The 24,278-nt window shown below is 37.1% G+C and overlaps 2 protein-coding genes, 2 long non-coding RNA genes and 1 pseudogene across 4 annotated transcripts; 4 read left to right on the forward strand and 1 right to left on the reverse strand.

The window, feature by feature from the left end:
- Window positions 1–3,990: 3,990 nt before the first annotated feature.
- Window positions 3,991–4,516, forward strand: LOC104814797 (germanicol synthase-like). The gene is made up of 2 exons (XM_010542991.1): window positions 3,991–4,192; window positions 4,284–4,516. The coding sequence occupies exons 1-2, from the start codon at window positions 3,992–3,994 to the stop codon at window positions 4,488–4,490; spliced, it is 408 nt and encodes a 135-aa protein (XP_010541293.1). The 5' UTR covers window position 3,991; the 3' UTR covers window positions 4,491–4,516.
- LOC104814796 lies at window positions 4,516–14,656 on the forward strand (annotated as a pseudogene).
- Window positions 14,657–16,199: 1,543 nt separating this feature from the next.
- LOC104814799 lies at window positions 16,200–16,902 on the forward strand. Its single transcript, XR_771981.1, has 2 exons — window positions 16,200–16,312; window positions 16,637–16,902. It is a non-coding gene; the product is annotated as an uncharacterized LOC104814799 (long non-coding RNA).
- A 151-nt stretch (window positions 16,903–17,053) lies between these two features.
- LOC104814800 (UPF0481 protein At3g47200-like) lies at window positions 17,054–18,951 on the reverse strand. Its single transcript, XM_010542992.1, has 2 exons — window positions 17,703–18,951; window positions 17,054–17,662 (listed from the first exon to the last, which is right to left on the reverse strand). Exons 1-2 carry the CDS (start codon window positions 18,941–18,943, stop codon window positions 17,425–17,427), a joined length of 1,479 nt encoding a protein of 492 aa, XP_010541294.1. The 5' UTR covers window positions 18,944–18,951; the 3' UTR covers window positions 17,054–17,424.
- Window positions 18,952–20,582: 1,631 nt separating this feature from the next.
- On the forward strand, window positions 20,583–21,726 carry LOC104814801. The gene is made up of 2 exons (XR_771982.2): window positions 20,583–20,802; window positions 21,353–21,726. It is a non-coding gene; the product is annotated as an uncharacterized LOC104814801 (long non-coding RNA).
- The last annotated feature ends 2,552 nt before the right edge of the window (window positions 21,727–24,278 follow it).

Here is a 24,278-nt window from a genome sequence, read left to right on the forward strand (position 1 = left end):
CGAGTCAAAACCTAGAAAAACCCTAATTCGCAATTTTTAGAGTTCTAATGAAAGGAGAACTCTTGGGAGCCGCCCTAAGGTTATAAAATAGACCTAACCACGTCCTAGAACAGAGGAGAGCCTTAGAGAACACTTAGATACAGACTTTTGGAGAGCTTTTGGTGAGAGAAGAATAGAAGTTCATGGGATTTCGGGAAGAAGAAGGAAGATTCGATCGTGGAGACTGCACATCTACATGAGCTTTTCTCTCCTCTCTTTTATCTCTTTTCTTTTGAGCTTTTTGTTGTTTTCTATGAACCGTGAGTAGATCCACGGCTGTGGGTTAGGGATTCGTTTGTGTTTTGGGTATGTTTGAACCCTAACTTGGTTGCGATTTGGATTTGTTTCGGTTTTATCGATTTGTGCTTTATTCGATTGGTGTTTGCTGTCCCCTTGGCCAATTATTTCAGATTCTGAACTACATAGGAATATGGGTTTAGTTTCGGATCGAAATCGATAGAATAGATCGTATTATTCACATAGGAATATGGTTTGATCGATCTAGGATTGATGATAGTGTTCTTCATGCATCTAGTTTGATAAATCACATAGGGATATGGATTTAGAGAACTTTAGATAGTGAGTTATATGCCGGGAGGTGATTTCTCTATTTGTGTTGCTTGACTATTCCCGAATACAGATTCAATATCGTGATTCTCGCATGCTTAGCATATACCCATACACGCGAATACGGTCCCGACACGCACGGTCATCTTTGCTTGATAGTTACACGTTTTTATTTGCTTTCTTATTTTAGTTATTTTAGATTCCACATACTTCCACCATTACTTTCACTTGCTTGCTTTGATTTAGTTTCGATTAGGGTTTAGATTTAGCAACCGGTCATTGTGTTCGACCTCGTGTTACGACGATCCGTATCCTTGCGGTGAGTTGTGAATCGTGTTATAGATTTTAGACTCGGTACACACGTATCATAAGTCATAGGCGATCTCTAGCAAAACACTATAACTACCTAATTCGAATAGAGTTAGTCTCCTGATCTAACGAAAGCCGGTAATAATCCATATGATGATCCCTTTGTAACGCGATATCATATGTCGAACATAAGACATGGAGCTAACCATCTTATCAGATTCGACTGCTTTTCTCGTTCGTTGAGTTAATTGAAACATCAGATAACTTATCATCAGATTGCACGCATCTCAGTCTTAATTCACTCGAGGGGCTCAAGCAATACAAATTTCGTATTGACTATCTATTATCTGTAACATGATTCCTGTCATACCCAAAGGACGCCATTATAATCTTCCTGTTACGTAAGACGTTCGATGCAATCAAAGTATAACACTCCTCATATCAGATACCATAGTCATCTCAGGTCAAAGTATCTAATCATGAACCTATCACATGAGATTCAAGTCATGACTCATGTCCATCTAACAATCTCATGCGAGTCATTCGGTACTTCATTCCAAATCAGTACCCATGACTGTGATCCATGATCATCTATTACACCTCATTCTAGTCTTAATATCTTAATATATTATCATTCCCATAACGAACCAAGGATTTCCTTATTTCATCAAATATGCAAAACGGATAAAGAGAAAGACACTCATTCACTTAACCAAAATCATGAATCTATTCATACAAAATGTCACGGTACTCATATTGTAAAGCAACGTATAGAGCACCTAAACCAACAGAAGGTAGTGAAGATATTTTGGAGCGATGCCCTCAAGATAATCTGTTTTCTCATTAATAGGCTCCCGACATAAGTATTTAATGATAAATCTTCATTCAAGCTACTCTATAATCACAAATCATCTCTTGACCACTTACGTGTTTTTACTTTTAAAATGTATGTGTTTTGTGTTAGTTCGGACGTCCAAAGAAATAAATTGGACCAAAGGAGTACGAGATGTATATTTGTCGGATATCCTATGAACCAAAAAGGGTACATTTGTTATGATACTTTTAACTCGTCACATTTTCACTTCAAAAGACATCAAATTTCTAGAGGAAACAAGATATTATACCAATAAAGATTGACTGAGCTTGGAGAATCTTGTGCAAGAAGGAAGCAACTAACATTATCCATATATTCAACATATGATATCATCAGAAAAAAAGATTAAAGTTTGAACCATTATCGGGCTTAAATTAGATCACATCTTACTCAATTCAAAGTGGATAATTGATTTACTAGAGGCTAACTATAATTTATATACCGAAATGTGATTTCAGGACTGTTACTACTGCGAATGCATATATGGTTACACACAACAGGGTTGAATAAGTAAATGTGTGAATTTTGAGATTTAGGGTTACTCGGACCGAATTAAAGTCAAGGGATATTCGGATCGAGTTGTAAGTGACACGAGCGAGTCACTTAGATAAGAAAATTCAATTTTGCTCAAAGAAATAACTCGTTCTGAGTTGTATTTGACTCGGCTGAACCATTTGGGAATATGAGAAAATCAAGTTCTTTAAAAAAAGGGGAGGGACTCGAATCCATAGATCTCTTCAAAGTAATCAACTGAATAATTCTATCAATCTTTAATCTTTATCTCACAACTTCTTATAACCTTGGATATGGCCTTGTTTATGTCCAAATGGCTCCAAATAATCATTCAATTGCACTTTGCCTTTACATGAGAAGTTTTCAAATTCTCTAGAATAAAGTAACGACTTGATTACAAGTAAGACTTTTAGTCTCAATCAACTACGTTAAAAAATTTATCGAATGAATGCGAATTTCTATGAATACTTAAGTTAATATATGCTGTTTATGCTACTAGTAATAAAATTAGGGAAAGATAGTTGTTATTAATTTGTGATTTCTTTATAATCAGTATTTTTTCCATTAATCAGTTTGGAGCCATCCAAGTCTGCTGTTCAATTATCTTCTGTTCTTTTCTGTTCTTGGCACTTGGTATTATTATTATTATTATTATTATTATTTTTTACTTTCCTCTTTCTTAGAAGGATGTGTTTTAGATTTTTTCACAATTATCAAGCAAATATAAAAAAAATTATATATACCCCTATTAAATTATATTTTCATTCATTTTTATTGAAGTTCATTTTTTAATTAAGGATAAAATTGTAATTTTTCTTATAAATCACCTAAAAGTTCTAAAACGAATTGTAATTAGTAATAAAAAAATATTTTGTAAAACGACATCTATTAAAAAACGGGAGGAATATTATTACGTTGTCTGAAAAAAAAAAATTGCACGCATCCACTGATTGATATGTCCACACATCTAATTTTTTAAACAAGTTTTCATGTGTGTATATATATATATTAGAATATTAATTTTTAATTCAGGATAGTAATTGGTTGAGATGGTTAGATGTTGGATAAAACTCTTTTTCAATTTAGATTAAACATTCACTTGAAGGAAATATTAATATAGAATTTCTCCAATATTCACTTGAAGGAAATATTAATATAGAATTTCTCCAATCTTTTGAAAGATATAGTTAAATCAAAAATTCGATAAAATTTTGAATATAAAAAAATATAATATTAGTTTTTATACATTTTTTTGTGGTATTTTCAATGTATAATATATTGTGTCTGATGTTCGAATTTATCCTTTTAACTTTTGGTTCGAACTATTTTTTTGTTTTTGTATATTAAGTTTGAGCAACCATTCGGTATTCAATTTCTTTTATGAAATTCGAACGTTAAATTCTTTTATTATTTTACTCAATTGAGTCAAAATATGTATATAAAAAAAAAATCAATTTCAATATATATCTTGACCTCTTTCTTTTGTTTCTTAAACTCATTTACGATAAAGCTCTACATATATACGCACACATGCACGGCATAAAATGTGTCATAACGGGATGGTGAAACAGAAACGTGTTGTATCCGTGTCGCTCACATATAAAATGGCTACTGCATATCGTTGCACATAGATATATATTATATCTATATATATAATTTAGCATTTTGTTTAGGAGCTGGAAGGAGGAAATGTGGAGGCTTAGGGTTGGAAAGGGAGGAGACGACGGTTACTTGCACAGCACAAACGACTATGTCGGGAGGCAAATTTGGGAGTTCGATCCTGACGTAAGATCTCAGGAGGAGCTCGACGAGGTTGAAGAAGCTCGTCGAAACTTCTCCCAGAGACGAGCTCGTGTCAAAGCTAGCTCCGATCTCATATGGCGCCTACAGGTGATGAAGTGTTGACTATGTGATGACGTGTGTGTATATATATATATCTGTATAAACATCTTTTATCCCTCATATGATCGAGATCTTACAGTTTCTGCGGGAGAAAAATATTAAACAGAAGATTCCCAAAGTAGCAAAGGCTGCACTTACAAGAGGGGTTCACTATTTTTCAGCCTTGCAGGCTGATGATGGACATTGGCCCGCAGAAAATGCAGGGCCTCTGTTCTTCCTCCCGCCATTTGTGAGCCTATATGTAAACAAATACAATTTAATTGTTTCTACATTTTCCAAAGTATAACAATTTCAATGAAAATCTACAAGTCATTTGCTTGTACATCACTGGACATCTGGATACCATCTTCTCTGGTAACCATCGCAAAGAGATTCTACGTTACATATATACTCATCAGGTACTTGTATGCAAATGAAGCATTACATAATCATCTATTTGAAATCTTGCTTCATATATATACATATGTATGTATGTATGTCATATGATTGATATATTCATTGTAGAACGAAGATAGTGGTTGGGGTCTACATGTAGAGAGCCATAGTGTTATGTTTTGTACTGTTCTCAACTACGTATGCCTACGAATCCTCGGAGAAGGGGGTGATGGTGGTAAAGAAAACGCTTGTGAATGGGCTCGTAAGTGGATTCTTGACCACGGGGGCGCTACATTTACGCCTTTGCTAGGAAAAGCTTGGCTTTCGGTGCGTAGAATTTGAGATATATTACGAAGAATAGGGGAATCATCTTTAACAAGTTATACAACATTTTTCTATTCTTGTAGATCCTTGGATTATATGACTGGTCTGGTTGCAAACCGATGCCACCCGAGTTCTGGATGCTTCCTTCTTTTTGCCCTATCAATGGAGGTTCCACTCCTTTCTGTGACATTACTAGATTCATTAAGGGAGTAAGTATAATGGTTTCCTTCTATTTCTAAGAAACGCCTTCGGAAAAACAAAATTATATTAGGTACCCTTTGGATATATTCTCGGATGATTTTCATGCCCTTGTCATACTTGTACGGGAAAAGATTTGTTGCATCCCCAACTCCTATCATTCTACAACTTCAAGACGAACTCTATACCCGGCCTTACAGCGAAATTGATTGGAAGAACACGCGCCATCAATGTGCACAGGTAAACTATCGATCATTATATGTACATTTATCATGCATGTATAACTTCATTCATACGTAGAGAACAACACAACGAGCATGCTATGTATTGAAGAAATCTATGGAGAACAGACAATTGATCAAAGCAACAGAGATTCACTGTAGGTTTGAGAAATGTTAGGGAGAGAGTTTGATTAAAGAACTCTTTCATTCCCCTTATTTTCCTGTACGTACACAAGCTTTCATATATACAGCATATATGTTTACAATTAAGGTAAGAATATATATTGTAGAATATGAATTAGCAAGTTTCTCCGTTGTAGAAGCAAGTTTCCTGTTCTGATAAGATTCTGCAGTATGTCTTGGGATGTCTTGGTGTGTTTCCTTTCTTCATTCTCTGTCTTGATCCGTAAATGTCTCCAGTCGTGTGATGGTGCTCATCTCGTGTGATTCTTGCTCAGTCTTCGGGTCTTCAACATTCCCCCTCAAGATTGGCCGGGAATAGTTGACGAGGCCAATCTTGGAGAGACAATTACTTAAGACAAATGAGCTCGTTGCCTTGGTTAGTACGTCAGCTAATTGGTCTTGGCTCCGAGTGTATTTTGTCGATATTAGTCCCTGAGTTATCTTCTCCCGAATGAAGTGGCAATCCACTTCTATATGCTTCGTCCTTTCGTGGAACACCGAATTTGCCGCTATGTGTAATGCGGCTTGGTTGTCGCAGTGTAAGGTGGTCGGTCCGTCTAGCTTGATTCCGAGGTCGTCAAGTAACTGTCGCAACCACATGATTTCGCTTGCAGTGTTGGCCATTGCACGATATTCTGCTTCAGCACTTGATCGAGCGACGACTGTTTGCTTCTTGCTTTTCCATGTGACCAAGTTGCCGCCGACAAAGGTGCAATATCCCGTGGTTGACTTCCGATCCGTTCTGTCGCCTGCCCAGTCTGCATCGCAGTACGCTACGATTTCCGTGTGTCGATTCTTTGTCATCCAGACTCCTTTGTTTGGCGTTCCTTTGAGGTATTTGAGTATCCGAGTCACCATTAGCCAGTGGGTTGTTGTTGGCGCATGCATCCATTGACTGACCTGATGCACAGCAAAGCTTAAGTCAGGTCGAGTAATCGTTAAATAGGTTAACTTACCAACAACGCGACGATATTGCTCTGAGTCTTCCAGTGATTCCCCCTCGCGTTGATCCTTAAAGTGTTCTTCGAGCGGAGTTCGGACGGGTTTGCATGCTAGCATTCCTGTATCCTGTAATAAATCAAGAATGTACTTTCTTTGGGAGAGAAATAAGGAATTAGTGCCGCGGGTTACTTCAATCCCAAGAAAATATTTTAAGTTGCCCAAGTCTTTGATATCAAACACCGACGTCAAGTACGCCTTAGTTTCTTTGATACCAATTGGATCGTTTCCTGCAATTATAATATCGTCAACGTACACAATGAGGAGAACAATGCCAACCGCGGTATGTGAAATAAAGAGGGAATGATCGGAGTTGCTCCGATTGAAACCGCGTGCTATGATTGCAAGTGAAAGTTTATGATACCAAGCACGGGGTGATTGTTTGAGACCGTAAATTGATTTGTGTAGACGACACACTTGGCCGGGTTGTATATCCCGATGATAGCCCGGAGGTGGTTCCATATAAATTTCTTCTTCGAGATCGCCTTGTAGAAACGCGTTTTTCATGTCCATCTGCCACAACTCCCAATCTAAGTTAGTCGCTAATGAAAGGATAACACGAACAGAAGATAACTTAGCTACGGGGGCGAAAGTTTCGGTGTAATCCTCGCCAAACGTCTGAGTATATCCTTTGGCGACGAGGCGTGCTTTATGGCGTTCTATCTCTCCAGTGCTGTGATATTTGATCTTGTAGATCCATTTGCAGCCCACAACGCGTTTGTCCGGTGGTAACTCCGTGATAGTCCAGGTGCCGTTATGTTCAAGGGCGTCGATCTCGTCTCGCATAGCTTGTTGCCATACCGGAATGGTCTTAGCCTGTGAATAAGTCTGAGGTTCCGAGGCCTGCATAATGCTACTCAGAAAACTTTGATCAGTAGTCAAAAAACAGGAAAGAGATGAGTAATCTTCGATGGGATACATCACCGTGTGGTGACTTTTTGGAACCTGAGTACCAAGGACCCAAGTGTCTGGATGTAAACGAACTGATGGCTGACGAGGGCGTGAACTACGTCGTATGGGCTCATTCGAATCAGGAGCAGAGGTGGTGAACTCGGGATCTGGTTGTGTTGCAATGGAGAGGAGCGGCACCTCGGGACGAACTCTGCTCACGCTAGTTTCCCCCTCAACTGGGAACGCGGGAGAAACAGAGGAAGAAGTGTCGTCGTCAGAATCCGCAGACGTATTCGAGGTGTCCAGTGAATCATGTGCGAGGGGAGCAGCTGGGATGGAGGCCACCTGCGAGAAAGATTCACCAGGAACCGAAGGAAGAGAGAGAACCTGATTTGGAGTGGCACTCGAATGTGGATCAGACATCGCAGGAGGTAGAGAGGAGATTTGTTGTGTGTCTGGCCGATTGCTAAGGTTCTGTAGAGAGGTTAGATATTGCAAAAGATATTCATTCGAATATGTACCTCTATGAACGATATTGTCCAAGACAGACCAGTCTTGTTTGTCGAAGTAGCTAACTTCTTCGACAAATCGTACATCACGGGAAGTGTGAACACGGTTGCTCTGAGGGTCGTAGCAAAGGTACCCTTTCGTATCAGGGGGATACCCCAAGAATACACAGCGAATACTCCGAGCGTCGAGCTTGTCCCTGTCTGTTTCATGTACACGGACAAAGCAAACACAACCAAAAACTTTTAAATGATCCAAAGTGGGTTTGGTTTGAAATAATACCTCATAAGGTGAGTGATCTTTGAGGACTTGTGTTGGCAGCCTATTAATCAGGTAACAAGCTGTTTTAACCGCATCAGACCAGTATCTCTTCGGGACTTGACGATGAAATAGCAACGTTTGAGTGACTTCCATGAGGTGTCGGTTTTTACGCTCGGCAACCCCATTTTGTTGCGGAGTTTTCGGGCAAGAACGTTGATGCACGATCCCTTTGTGTAGAAGAAACTGTCGGAAAGCGGTACTGAGATATTCGCCACCATTGTCTGTACGGAAAGCCTTAATAGTGCTGCCAAATTGGTTAGTGACGTATGCAACAAAATTCTGAAAAGCCAGAAAGACCGCTTTTCTTCTGCAATGGTGTGAGCCAAGTGAACTTTGATTTTTCATCAATGAAGGTCACGAAATATTTGTAATTATCTCTAGAAAAACACGGAGCAGTCCATACATCGGAGTGCACGAGATCAAAAATATTGTCATAAACGGTAGAAGAAACGGGAAAAACAGACCAAACGTGTTTTCCAAGAGTACAAGCCTCACAAATGGAACTAACTGGTTTGTAATCTGGAATAAGCAAATGAAGCACTTTCGAATGGGGATGCCCCAATCGATCATGCCAAATATCCGAAGAAACAGAATGGAAACTGGAAATCGGGTCGTCAAGGTAGAACAGATTGCCAACTGAGTGTCCTCTGCCAATGATCTCTAGTGTGTTAATATCCTGAAACTCAACAAGGTTAGATCGGAAAATAACGCAGCAAGAGATTTGTGTAAGTAATTTGGAGATGGAAAGAAGATTAGCTTGGAACTCAGGAACATATAGTCCAGAGAGTGTTCTGCCGAAAAGAGTAAATGAGCCATGTCCTTTGATAGGAACATTCTGGCCGTTAGCAACCGAGACTACCCCACTGCAAGGTTTAACAGATTCGAACCAGCGAGCATCTGCAAACATATGCGTGGAGGCACCGGAGTCGATAAGAACAGGGGATAGAGGAGAAAGTGTACCGTTATCTTTGGTGTTCATGGCGATTAACAGTTGTTTGAAGCCCCTGAGTTCTTCTGGTGTGAACATAACCGCAGTGTCACCAGAAGTAACCGAAGCAGTGGCTGTCATCGCAGAAGCTCGAGATGAGGAGCTAGCATTGTCACGATACCTTGCAGGTTTCAGATGGGAATTTAGTATCCAACATCTCTCTTTGGAGTGACCACTTCGCTTGCAATGATCGCAGTACAAGTTCTTGCGATCCTTCTGTTGGAAAGTTGCAGAGGTGGGACGCTTGGAGTAATGAGCGAGTTCTGTCGGGTGGGTGAAAATGTTTCGACCCCCTTCCTCTCGCTTAATCATCATACAGACCTCATCGAAACTTGGCAATTTGGATTGGCGCAGCGTGTGATAAATCAAATCATTATAAGTGGCATCAAGAGTAAGTAGAAGAGAGAAGACCTTATCTTCTGCAGCACGTTCTCGTGAAGTCAAGAGATCGGTTGTTCGCGGTCGGATCTCCTCTAATTCAGCCCAGAGAGCACAGAAATCTCCTTGAAGCTTGTTAAAGGCTTGCCCGTTCTGTTGCAGCTTGAATAGTTTTCTCTTGATTTCAAAGACTCGACTAATATTGGAGAGATTGCCATAAACACTCTTGAGAGAATCCCACAGAGCCTTGGCGGTGTCATTGGCGATAAATGATTGGAGGATGTCAGGTTCGAGTGAGCCTTGAAGAAGAACCAAGGCTTGGCTGTCTGATTTTTTCCAGGCAGCTTGTTCGAGTTCCTCTGTTTTGTTCTGTGCAGTCACGACGGCAGAATCTTCGCCGTCTGCAGCAATACGTGGTGAATTTGGGATTCTGGAGGTGATGACATGCTCCCACAGACCCTTGCTATGGAGGGCAGCTGTCGCCGCCTTGGTCCAATAAAAATAATTATTGCCGTTGAGAAGGATTGGAATCAGTTTGCTTCCTTGCTCCATGACGCCTTGTTGGTAGGACAGATCTGAGATCGGAGATCAGTTTGCAGCAACCGAGATATAGACAGGATCGAAAACGAAGAGAATCAGAAACCGAGAGGCTCTGATACCATGAAGAAATCTATGGAGAACAGACAATTGATCAAAGCAACAGAGATTCACTGTAGGTTTGAGAAATGTTAGGGAGAGAGTTTGATTAACAAAAGAACTCTTTCATTCCCCTTATTTTTCTGTACGTACACAAGCTTTCATATATACAGCATATATGTTTACAATTAAGGTAAGAATATATATTGTAGAATATGAATTAGCAAGTTTCTCCATTGTAGAAGCAAGTTTCCTGTTTTGATAAGATTCTGCAGTATGTCTTGGGATGTCTTGGTGTGTTTCCTTTCTTCATTCTCTGTCTTGATCCGTAAATGTCTCCAGTCGTGTGATGGTGCTCATCTCGTGTGATTCTTGCTCAGTCTTCGGGTCTTCAACATTCCCCCTCAAGATTGGCCGGGAATAGTTGACGAGGCCAATCTTGGAGAGACAATTACTTAAGACAAATGAGCTCGTTGCCTTGGTTAGTACGTCAGCTAATTGGTCTTGGCTCCGAGTGTATTTTGTCGATATTAGTCCCTGAGTTATCTTCTCCCGAATGAAGTGGCAATCCACTTCTATATGCTTCGTCCTTTCGTGGAACACCGAATTTGCCGCTATGTGTAATGCGGCTAGGAAGATCTCTATAGTCCCCAAAGCTTTCTACAAAAAGTGATATGGGATACCCTTTATATGTTTTATGAGCCGTGCATGATTCGTTGGCCCTTCAACAAGTTGATAAGACAAAAAGCCCTTCAAGCAACAATAGATTTCATTCACTATGAAGAGAAGTCAGCCATTACATTTCAGGCGGATGCGGGGGAAAGGTAATTGTCTTATTTTTCTTTTTTTTTCTTGTTCTAGAAGAAAAATCGATCTATGTTTATATCCATTACCATGTTCATATCAAGATTTTCATATTTTTAGAATATGACTTGGGCTGTAATTTAAATTATTATCCATTGCCTCTGTAACATTTTAGAATTGCTTTACGTTACTTGGATAGGCCTTATGTATGCTTGCTTGTTGGGTTGAAGATCCCGAAAGTGACTACTTCAAGAAGCATCTTGCTCGAGTCCATGATTTCATTTGGTTAGGGGAAGATGGTATGAAAATCCAGGTAATGTTTTCTGAACAAAAGATTCTCCGTAGAAAGATATGTTCTCGGGAGGGTTCAACAACGACCTATGGTTGTTGTGCAGTCTATCGGTAGCCAGTTATGGGATACTGCTTTGTCACTTCAGGCCTTGCTAGCAGCTGATCTTATTCATGAGATCGGGCAGACGCTAGTTAAGGGATACGAATTCGTGAAAAAATCTCAGGTTTGTATCGTTGGTTTCGAGATATTGTAGTTGTATAACATTCCCATGTGCAAGTATGTGTGAGTTGTACATATATGTATTTGTCAGGTTACAGAGAATCCTCCTAATGACCGTAGAAGAATGTCTCGTTACTTATCAAAGGGGGCATGGACATTTTCGGACAAAGATCATGGATGGCCGGTTTCGGATTGTACTGCTGAAAGTTTAGAGGTAGAGATTTCGATTTCAAAAATATCTGAAACAGTATCCGCTTCAATAAGAATGAAACGGAACGCACTGATAAATGTTTGCCAGTATTGCCTAGTCTTTTCAACAATGTCGTCCGAACTGATTGATGAGAAAATGGAAGTAGAAAAGCTGCATGATGCAGTCAATTTTCTCCTCTCCATGCAGGTGAATTAAGCTTAAGCTTATACAATACTTAGGCTTAAATAATCAGTATATTCAAAAAGATTTTTAGATTTCATGAAATCAATTTCACCAATTTTTTTACCCTTTCTGAAACATTTCAGAGCAATAATGGAGGCGTAGCAGTTTGGGAGCCAGCTCTTGGAAAACAATGGTTGGAGGTACCGTTTTGTTTCATCATTTCTTTTAATAAATGGTACAATATCGTCTCACGGACTTTCGCGCTTTACCCAGCGGCTGAACCCGGTGGAGTTTGCGGAAGACGTGGTCGTGGAGCACGAGTATTGCATATCATCACTCCCTTTTTCTTTTTGCCGTGACCGATTACTAAACTTAGACGACTATCTAAATGGATAAAACCAACCTTGGAATCCTGCAGGTATGCAGAATGCACGGCATCAGCAATAGTAGCGTTGGTTTCGTTCAAAAAACTGTTTCCGGGGCATAGAAAGAAAGAGGTCGAGAAGTTCCTTGCAAAAGCTGTAAATTATGTGGAGAACAAGCAAATGCCAGATGGTTCATGGTACGCCGTCACTCCATTGGATATAAATATAGAACAAATGCTTTTTTCTGTTTGATTTATACAGAACATATAGTAAGAACCCTAGATTGAAATTTATATATTATGATAATAATGCCCTTATACTCATCTAATATTAGCCAAAAAGAATATTTTTTGAAATGGGTCATAGACAGGTACGGAAACTGGGGAGTGTGTTTCTGCTACGGCACCTGGTATGCGGTACGAAGCCTTGTAGCCGCAGGGAAGAATTACGAAAACTGTTCAGCTATACGTAAAGCGGTTCGGTTCCTTCTCCGTACTCAGAACACGGATGGTGGTTGGGGTGAAAGCTATCTCTCTTGCCCAAACAAGGTAGCCTTCATTTTTGTTGATTTTGTTAGTTTTTTTTTTTTTTGGAAAATCTCATATGCTCCAACTTTTCAAAATATGCAAAATAAATACCTTTGAAAACATAATACCCAAATATAAAAAATGTATCGAACTAATATATCAATTCCTGAAATTGAGGATAACTCACAAGCTAAAACCTAAATCGATTCCGGAGGCGACTGGTTGCACCGCCGCCACCCGCAAACGGAGCGGTTGCGATTTCTGGCTGTTGCGGGCGATTGAAAAACTGACTGGTTGAACCACAACCAACCCAACCGCAATCAAACTTGTGTTTTCTAATCGCAACTTCCAACTTGCGTTTTGGTAGCGGTTTCCGACGTTTTGACAAAAAAACTAAAATATTTTTATTAGAAATTATATAAAACATTAATATATATATTGGTGATGATTTTTTTTAGTGTTATGATTTGATATTATTTTTTAGTATTATATTTTAATAAAAAAATACAATAGTATAATTTTTAAGTTTAATAATGATTATTTTTAATACTTTTTATAATAAAATTATTTTTTTACTTAAAAATAAATTAAATTGATAATATTTATATTTTAAATTTATTATTTAATTATTATAAATTTAGTAAATAATTTTTATCAAATGATACGAAAAATTTAATTAAAACTATTATAAAAAATTATTTTTAAATAATATTTTTTTTGACAATTTATATCAAAACACAACCGCAACCGTAATGAACCATTCACTTCTAACTGCACCCACCCGCAATCACTACCAACAGCAACTTCTCAACCAGTCAGTACTAATCATTTATAATCGCTATCAAACGTTTTGAAAACGCTGTCCCCCGCAACCGCAACCGCTGCGGTACAACCAGTCGAACCCTCAGGCGTTTTTGAACAAACGCAGTCATGATATTGGTTGGGAATTGATTTCAATTTTAGGAGTTGAGATATTAATTTGAGGCGAAGAATGAATTCAAAACGTAATATAAAAGTAAATTAGATGTACATGAATCCATAATAGAGAAGACCGTGTATATGGCAAAAAAAAATGGATACAAGTCTTCTGAATTGCAAAACTTGATCCATAACACATGAATATAACATAGAAATGTTTTTCGTCAGAAATATACTCGTTTGGAAGGAAACAAGTCCAATGTGGTGAACACAGCACAAGCAATGATGGGTCTAATTCTTGCCGGTCAGGTTAGTGAAAACGAAAAGAAAAAAAGCTTATATATTTATATTTATAAGAGAATATTAGGAAAAAATAATAATACGTAATAATAAAATCAAATATAAATATCACTGTCCTCATTCATATGTTTTTTTTTTTTTTTGGCTGTTTGAGAATGCAGATGGAAAGAGAGCAGACTCATGTTCATAGTGCTGCGAAAATGCTAATCAATTCGCAGATGGAAAACGGCGACTTTCCTCAAGACGTGAGTTATCTGAGCATCAATCAAATTAATGAAAGATACCATGCATGCATGAATCAATACGTTCTTTCTTCTCCTTCCTGATAATTGGGATTGAAACGCAGGAGCTTGCCGGAGTTTTCAAGGTGAATGTGATGCTCCACTTTCCGTCCTACCGAAACATTTTCCCGTTGTGGGCACTCGCGGAATACACCAAACGCCTGAAACTCATGTGAAAGCCATACAAGTACATGTAAAGAGTACAAGGGGCGTTACCAAAAAAAAAAAGAGTACAAGGGTATTATCGTAATTATGTAAGAAACTGCGAATCATGGAATACTTTCTAGTTGCAAATGTAAAAATAGAGATATCAAGTTTATGGAATTTAAGAAATGAAAATGGTTAGGGTCTAGTGAACATTTCATTGCAAATGGAAGCCATAACCTTCCGAATTATTTATTCGGACAGATAATGGACACTCCAAGATCCATTCAAGATATCGAAAATCGTTTGTACGTTCTGCCCAAGAATGTCTTTTGGCAAAACAATTCTCTGCCTTTATTCATTATCTCAATGACTTTTTATAATGCAAACACAAGTTATGATGAAAACAAGAAAATAGAAGTGGGAGATTGCATGTCTTTCAATCGTGGTATTGAGGAAGACTGATTCTTCCTTATTTTAAGCTAACTACTTTGACTTGTTTCAGTCATAATACGAAATGGTTTTCTTTTGACGAACCAGTCGAACCGGTAGGTTTGCATCAGGATCCCATGTGTAAACCTCGGAATGAAGGGGTTCGGGTTTGAGAAAACTAGAAGAATACAATAAAATCCCGGCCAGCATTGGTATGTGGTTTGGCTAAATCACAATATTTGCAAGAAACGAGGGTTCGGCTTCTCTCGTCTCTCATGGAAGCGTAAGATCGGCGATAGAAAACTAGCTTTTGTTCTGGTTCGACAACCGGAAATTCGGGCAGAGATGGTCCAAAATTACATTGAGTTACAACAAATGGCGATCGTTAAGGTCCGACCGTACTCAAGAACTCCATGTTATCTTATTATCTCTATCTCTACCTTCTGATGATAGTATGTGTGGAACCACTCAAAACGATATCTATCGGCCAAATCCTTCAATCATCTCTCAGTGTCCCATGGCATGAATTTCATTGTCCAATGGATGAATCTATGTCTTGAATGGATGAATCAAATCAATAAGAGATCGAAGCCGTAGAATAATAGATCGAAGTCTTGATGCGTTGACCGGTGGCAATCGTAATCGCAATCGCGCCGATTTCGACGTTTCGTATGTAAATGTATAAAAAAATAAAGTTTTCTGATTAATATAATTCGCATTTAGAAAAAGAAAAGAAATGTTAAGTCGGAAAAAAAGGAATCGGTGTGAATGCAGGGTGTGAAAACTATTCGCACGTTAATATATAATTTTTTAATTAAATTAAAGCATGACCATGTGGCCACATCGAGATTGATTTTTATAATTAATTATTTTATAAAATGGGATATTTTTAAAACATTTGTGCGGAGAAACTGGGCGTGGGCAGATTTTCAAAAACAAACTTGAATATGACTGACCAATGGGGAGATCGATTTGATTCTTACATTTAATTATCTTCCTTTTAGAAAATAGGAAATATCTATTTTTAAAATATTTTCTGCGGAGAAAATAATAGCATGGACAGATTTTTAATATTAATTACAATGACAACTATAGTTATATAAAGAAATTAATCAGTAAAAAGGACTAAAATCAATCATTGTTGGATATTTCAATTAATTCTAATCAAATTCGAATTAAATAAGTACGAATTTTATTGAACGAATACAGCTGTCCATCATCCACGTATACACCATATTTATAAAGGCGTTGACCACATCGACTTAATTAAAAATAAAGTAGGACAAAATTTAGCATCTCTATCCATTAATGAAATTTGGTTGAAGATCCAAATACCAAATTCACAATATGTTGCTTTGGGTGATAGGAATCGCAGCGGCTGTTCTACTTCTTTTCAAATTCTGTGTATGGACCATACGAGCATGTATAGCAGGTGAGTTGAGTACGTATGAAGACACGTACATCGTATCTTATACGCTGAAAATACTGCTGCTGTCCGTATATATACGTACACTTGCTGGTTTTCCTGCTTTTTGGTCTGAGGATACACATACGAAAGTGTGAGGAAATTAGGATTCGAAACGCATACTTGTAGATCCATAACTTTGGTTCGAATCACGTTCTGCATGTAGTTGTTTTTGTTAAAATATGGAACTCCTAACAGTTTTAAGCTTAAAATTTTCTGAAATTTCGATTGATACCCTTATTATTTAACAAAAATATGATTTGTTCTTCGGATTTTTTTTTTCCGGTATAGTGCTAAGAATAAGACATGGAAGCTGCACCGTTTCTAGTCAAGAACATTCTTGGATCGGGGATCTGCGAAACGATCTGTTGAGCATATTATACAGAAATGGATTCATCGTCTCACGACCCTTCGAATTCCCCGATCATCCCGGAGACGACGATTCTGAGTAGATTCGAAACCGGACAGCACGAGTTCACGTGTAAAAGAATCAAGAAACTCTGTTCGGGAAAGTTTCTTTTTTTGTAATCGATGCCAAAACCCTAATTTTTGTTGTATTTTGTTTTTTTATAACCAGGATGGTTCCCCGTACCAGAATCAAGAAACTCCAGTTTTTCAATCGCCCGTGATAATCGAAAATTGCAAATGCTCTGTTTGTATGTGGTGGCAGTGCAGCCAATTGCCCCATAAATCATTCACAGAGACTCCTAAACCAAAATCTGAAAGCTTTTTCCATGAGCTGCTGATAGCCCAAATGTTAACAAAACATTAAACCACAAAGACCCACTTTACAATCACTAGGCCAAGATAAAAAAAAGGGTGAACTTTAAAAAAAAAAAAGAAGCATACATACATGATCAAGAGCGGGGAGAAGAGATTCGCATCTTCTTCCACCATGGAGAATAAGATCTAATTAAGAATCTGTTTCTACAGTTCTCTGATCAATCGAGAGAACACCCTTTGGCCTATGGGCGAAATCCAATCAAGAACAATGCAATCCTTAAACGTATAGGTTTCTGCCTTGGACCGACCAAAGCTGCAACACCACACACACATAGGGTTTCATACCGAACTGTTCACTACCCTTTCGGAGGACGGAAATAACTATAGGCTGCAAAGAAGGCTTGGATCACCGTAAGGAGAAGAAGCGTTAATGCAGCGCAAGACGATATGCACGTCCACGGGCTATAGAAATGAGTGAACTTGAACTCCGCCCAGCTTACGTGCCACCCTTTCGAAGTATACTCGTTAATTCCTTCAAACACTTCCAGTAGTCCTAACTCTCTATGATTACGTTTGACATTCCGATGCATTTCAATTCGGATCAGTTTATTTCGGTTCAAATTCAAATCATTTTGATTCAAATGCCGAGACTTCATCCTCCGACCCGAAATAGTTCTCTATGATCCCTCTGTCGGTTAGGAACGTTGCATCGGCCTCGGTGTTTATAAGGCATCCTAAGAAAGCTACGTAACTAGTAATGTGGCTTGTGGTATCTGTATTGAACTGCTCAAATACAACAAAGTTAAGGAGCATTGAGCTGATAAAGTCGTCCACTAGTAATGGAGGTATCTCAAGAACACCGTTATTGTATCTGATGTCCAATAATGTGTCAGCGTTCTTCTTCGGCCTGAATTTTATTCCCCGGAGATGAAGCTTTCTTGCAGATAGAATTAATCTGAGAAAAGGGCGAGCATCCGATGATGTTTCTCCCTTGGAACCGCAGATTCTTTTGAAACAACAGTCTTTTGGAGTTTCTGTTTCAGATTCCTCCTTGGAATCACGAACGATTCTGACACAGCTATGTTCCGGTTTTTTATCTCCAGATGAAAAGGGTATGAAAGTTTTGCGAATCAGATCAAGAAGATGTTTCGCGTCGAGATTGTGATGTCTTGACCAAAACTCTTCTGGTCTTTCGATTGAATATCCAAAGAATACAAAGGCAATCTCATTCAATCCGGTACTTGGTGAAACCAACTTCGATTTCTCGAATAGAGTTTGAAGAAGAAAGAACGGAACCTGGTTTTGCAACAGGAGAAGATCTGTCCGAATAGCGGGCAGAAGCCACGGGATTCTGAAAATCGGATCGTTGATTTCGCTGTACCGAACTTTCCCCGCAACGACCAAGAACAACGTGAGAACGAAGCAACCATCAAGAACCATCATATTGATCAGATTCTCAGTATCAAAATCCGTGAGATTCTCGGAATAAGAACCCCTTATCTGTTCTTCAAGATCTGATACTGAAGCAACCAAATCTTGCCGACTCATACCCTTTTTCCGAGATTTGGATACGAAGAACTCCAAGAACCGATGTTTGTGCTCCTGAATCATCTCGAGCTGTTTCTCTCCGTGGTGGTAAGGACCTATCGAAACGATCTTCGGACGATAAGCCATGTGATTGTTACGGGCGAGGCTGTCGGGAACTCTGAAGATGCAACAAGATGCTTCACCTGCCGATTTCTTCAGAAGCTTTGGAACAACATTTGTCTTCGACAGTAAGTGATGACTGTCTTCAGGTTCTGAATTTGGATTCTGAGTGTTCATCTTTGTTTTTCTCTGTTTTTTTTTTTTTTTTTTTGTCTTTGATAAAATCATCTCTTGATCATTTTACTTATTTCAGATGTGAAGCCGATATTTTGGCGCTGGGTAAGTTCCGAGAGAGAGAGTTAGCCGATAAAAAAAAAAAGATTTTTGTTTTATTCTTAAGATTAATTATATTATAAAGAGAAAATCACATATGAATAATTCAATTTTTTAATATATGCCAAATAAATATCTAAATTTAATTTACAAATAATTATCGTTTGGTGTATGATTCATTTCGTGAGACGGGTATCAGAAAATCGAGCATTCGTTCATATGTGCAATGAGCACAAGTTCGACGATAGTGAGAACTTGATTTTCAAATTCGTTCCGTGATGGTTTTTATTAGAGATATATATACGAATCTGTTATTTAAATCAAAGATTTCGGATTTGTATAAATCTCTAATAGTTTTTTCTAGTACTCTTCCTCCTCTGCCTCTCATCGGTCGAATAATCTGGGAATGCTCGAGTATTTCCTAGTACGATAATCACCCGTTTCAAACTGCAAAATTCGAGATGAGATATTCCAAAATCACGGATACGGTACCCAATGTGACTTGTGGCTACCCAAACCAACGTTGGCGAGTGATCAAGTTTTTTTTTTTTTACGAAAAAGTGGTCAAATTTGGGGTGAAAGATAATTACACCTTTAAAGTTGAGTGTTCGATTCCTGACTAGTACGAGAGAGGTAATTTATGGGTCTATATGATCTATATACAAAGGTTATTCCCAAACCGGAGGTTTATCTAGTCAGCACGTTCGAAAAGTTAGCAGTTAGAGGTACTCCGTTATAAAAAAAAATATGACTTGTGGATAGTGATTTAAGGAAATTTAATAAAAAGGAAAAAAAAAGGAAAGAATCAAAAGAAATTAACATATATTTCGGTTTTTTCTTTTATAAAATCAAATGACATGTTACAGTCTAATCGGATCCCATTTAAAAATTGTCCGTGTAATATTTTTTTCGAAAACTAAATTCATTGAAATCATTCGGATTATAAAATAACAAAATAAAAACAAAATTTGTTCACAAAATTAATATTTTAAATGAAAACGAATAGAAAATCAACATAAAAACTAAACGGATATAATTTGTATACGCCGAGAAGATCTGAACCAAAATATTATCGAAACCAAAAAAGTATATTATCCTCTGATGTAATTTTATTAGTTTCCTCGTACGAACACATTTAATCAGTAGGTATTAATTTTTTTATAGAGATAATTGCATAAAAAAATCACTTTTGAAAAAGTTTTTTTTGGTAAACCATTTTTGAAAAAGTTACATATAAAACCATAAACTTTGTAATTTTTAAATAAAATCATAAACTTTTTGAAAATTGTGATATTTCCACAAAATCTATAAATTCATGATTTTATATAATATTTTAAAATTTCCTAAAATTAATGAATATATATTGGAAATGATAAGATTTTAAAAAGTCTATAATTATATATAAAAATTATAAAATTAGTGATTTTATGCGAAAAGTTTCTTGAATTGTTTTTTAAGAAATTGTCCTTTTTCTATACCGTCAAAAAAAAAAAGTGGATTTTTTTTTTTCACGTGGCCTATGTCCATCGTCCACATATATGCCATATTTCATTTAATGATAAATAAAATAGCAGAATTAATCAATTACCGACACGACCACTCACCAACCCACCAAGGAATTAAAGTTTGGGACAAAACAAAAATATCATCTCTCCATTGAAGCGATTTTTCTTCTTATAATTTTGGTTGAAGATCCATATGCATAGGAACTCGAAGCAAGAACAAGATGCTAATCCTGGTGATAGGAATCGCGACAATCGTACTACTTCTTTCCATACTATGTATTATATGGACCGTACGACAATGTATAAAAGGTACGTATGCAGACGCGTATATCAGTTCTTAGACGCTGCAAATACCGTTGGGTGTATATACTTGTTAGGTCTAAGAGCTCTGTAGCTTCGATGCACTTGCGTGGAACCTAACTTTGATTGGGTTTTGATTCTGGTCGGATTAGTTCAAAAGACTTAACCTTATTTAAAACTAACTAAATTTTTGTTCGGTTCGGTTTTGTTTCACAAGGGTTGTCTTGGTTTTGGATGGTTGATTTGTAAGGTTTGGCGTTTCGCTATTCGGTTCGGTTCTATAAAAATACATACCAGTCAGGTTATTATATAATACTCGGTTCTATTTGATTTTAGTTTTTATTAAAAAATATATATTTTCTTTTGATTTTTTGGGTCTATAAAATTCGGTTCTCTAAAAATACCGTTCCAAAATTTTGGACGGTTTGATTCGGGAATGATACGGATTGTTTTGGTTTGATTTCAAAGAGCCGTACCGAAAGAGTTTGTTGGATGGGAGGAAAAGTTGGTCGAATTTATTTAGTGAAAATAATATGTATATATATATATATATATATAGGTGAAGAAAGGGATGAAAGTAGGCGTGAGAAAGATGAAGAACGAAGCTTAGTGGATGAGGATGAGGAGTCAAGTGCTCAAAAGACTGAGCCCTCCTCCTTCGGATTCAGACCACAAGCTCTCGCATGGAGTGTTGGCGATACCATTACCGATGATAAGAACAGAAAATCTGCAAAGAAGGAGAAACTCCGATGTGGGTACATCGTATCAAGGCCTTTCAGCATGCAAGACTCGCCGGTATCCGACAGTGATTCCGAATCCCAAGGGCCGTGATTTTTTATTTTATTTATTCAATTTATTTGGTTTCTAATCTGGCAAGTGATGTAGATGTCGAACTTCTACTAAGAACAATGTTATGTTTTGAGTCTTATTCTCTCTCTCTCTCTCTCGCTCATGAACGGTTGCTGAATTTGAAATCTCCATCGGAAATTCGCAAATTCGAAACATCAAGATTTAACGAGTTCCTCAACCTCTAAACGAGATTGATTACGCCTCGACGATTCTTTGGAACCGACATTCCACTGTTTTTCGTTAAGATACAAGACTCACACCGTTACAAGATCAAATAAAAGAACTCGTAACCCTATTTCCACCCGAGGCTCTGTTATATAAAACCAAAAACATGAATTCAACATGTGACTAGGGGCGTCAAAACAAACTCAACTCGCGATTTGGCTCATAATCAACTCGTTTGTTAGCGAACCGAACCAATATTTTTAAGACTTCGTTTAAAAATGATTCTAAGGAACCCAGTAAGTAGTGGAGAGTGGTTGAAAGGGTGTTGTCCTCGGGGTCCGGGTCACCAGTTCTAATCCAGCTGATGGGGAGGGAGGGGTGCATTTAGGATGTTGCTCTGGGCCCTTAGATGTACTTTAAAGGCTGTTCCCGGGCCGTGGAAGATGTAGTCGTGCCGAAGGTCCGGTGAATTTCTAGTTATCAATAAAAAAATGATCTTAAGGAGGCAGCTCGCCACAACTCGTGAGCTTGACGAACTATTTTTATATTTCTTAATTATTAAAAAAGATATTTTTATATTTTTATTGTATTTTTATATATTTTATAGAAAATTAATATTTAATTTAATTTTTATTGATTATATATGTATATTCATTTTATATATTTAAGTTTGATATTTTAATATTTAAATTTCATATTAAAATATCATTTTACTTGATATTTTTATAATATAAATAAAAGATATTATATTTATTTCTCATTCACAAATCGTCCTGCGATTGATTGATCTACCATTTTAGTGGCTGCACTCTTGTTTAGCTTCAGAAATTGGTTTAAATTAGACCAAGATTTCTTTGGCTCGTTGGCGATTTGAACTCAAAACAAACCAGATTGCCACGAGTCGAGCAGGCTTGTATGACAAGTGACCAATATCGTCTTAACAAATTTAACAAACCATCAACACGATTAGATTAGATTCCATGGATAGAGATCATTTGATTCCTTCCAAGTTAGCGGCTACAATTCTTGTTGGTTTTACAGCATGTCGCGATTTCTTATTCTCCAGTAAATCTGAACTTGTAAATCCAATTCGTAAATCCGTAGTGTGTCATTTTTTTACGGTTTTTTGCTTTCGGTGAGGGTGAGTGAGGTAAAAAAGGTTGGAATCTAGTGAAATTAAAGCTATATTACTTAATAGTAGTCCTAACTCTCTATGATTACGTTTGACATTCCGATGCATTTCAATTCGGATCAGTTTATTTCGGTTCAAATTCAAATCATTTTGATTCAGGTTAATTTAATTCGATTTGGATCGATTTAGATTCGTTTCGTTTGGGACCGATTCATTCTGATTTTAATTCGATTCGGATTGATTCAAAATTATGAGTCATATAGATATAGACCAGCCGTACCTTTATAAAAAAATAAAAATTGATATAGACCAGCACATCAAATAAATATAAGTCCCTTGCCTCCTTACATGAATTGTAGATTTAATTAAGCCAATCACTAATATTCTATACAAGTACCCCAAACTATTTAAAATATCAGGTTGATTTTTTTTTTTTTTGTAAAAAATTGAATTTTAAATATTGACTAGTATATAATTTATAATAAATAAATATGTTTTTATAAGTTGATGAATTTTTATAAGAAAATTAAAATATAATTTTTTTTACATTTAATAAATATTTATGAGATGACGAAATTTTACATGTAAAATACGATTTTTTTTAAAATAATATTTTTTTTTTGTTTTTGAGATTATCCCTATTGCCTTTTCCAAATTCCAAGGTCTGATTCAAATTGTGAGTAATATTGATATTGACCGGTCCCTGGGCTCCCGACATAAATTGTAGATATAATCAAGCCAACTACTATTATTGAATTCCAAAGACAAATGAATAGTGGTTTCGTCGAATGCAGACCATGCCCATCACCTCTCTCGGACAGTGTACGATATTTTGGCAGCAGTAATTGCATCTTAAATTGTAAGCCTGGAAATGTCACATGATCGACCATTAATGTTCAATACACACACACACAAAATGAGTTTTGTGTGTATATTCAGAAAGAAACAGTTTTTTTTATATGATTTTTCTTTATTTGCATAAAATATTATTAGAGATTATAATCATTATGGATTACGGTATAAATAAAGAAAAATCATATAAAAAAAACTGTTTCTTTCTGAACCGATCCCACACAATGTGTATAACCTTATTTCTATTCTAGGGTTCCAATTTCTTTTCAAAAAAACTGGGCGGATTCAAGCTTTTTTTTTTTTTTTGGTATGAATGTGATTCTAATATTATCATAATAGTGTTTACAAAATCAGTACTTGACTGCAATCAAAACGACAGTCCCCGACCGTAGAACCCATGATAACAAAACATCAAAACATCAATAGCTAATTACAGAAGCATTGCGTTAATCATTCTGACTACATTAAGACTCACAAAGGAAATACC

The sequence above is a fragment of the Tarenaya hassleriana genome, unplaced genomic scaffold (assembly GCF_000463585.1).
Source record: "Tarenaya hassleriana unplaced genomic scaffold, ASM46358v1 Cleome22, whole genome shotgun sequence".
NCBI classification, from domain to species: Eukaryota; Viridiplantae; Streptophyta; class Magnoliopsida; order Brassicales; family Cleomaceae; genus Tarenaya; species Tarenaya hassleriana.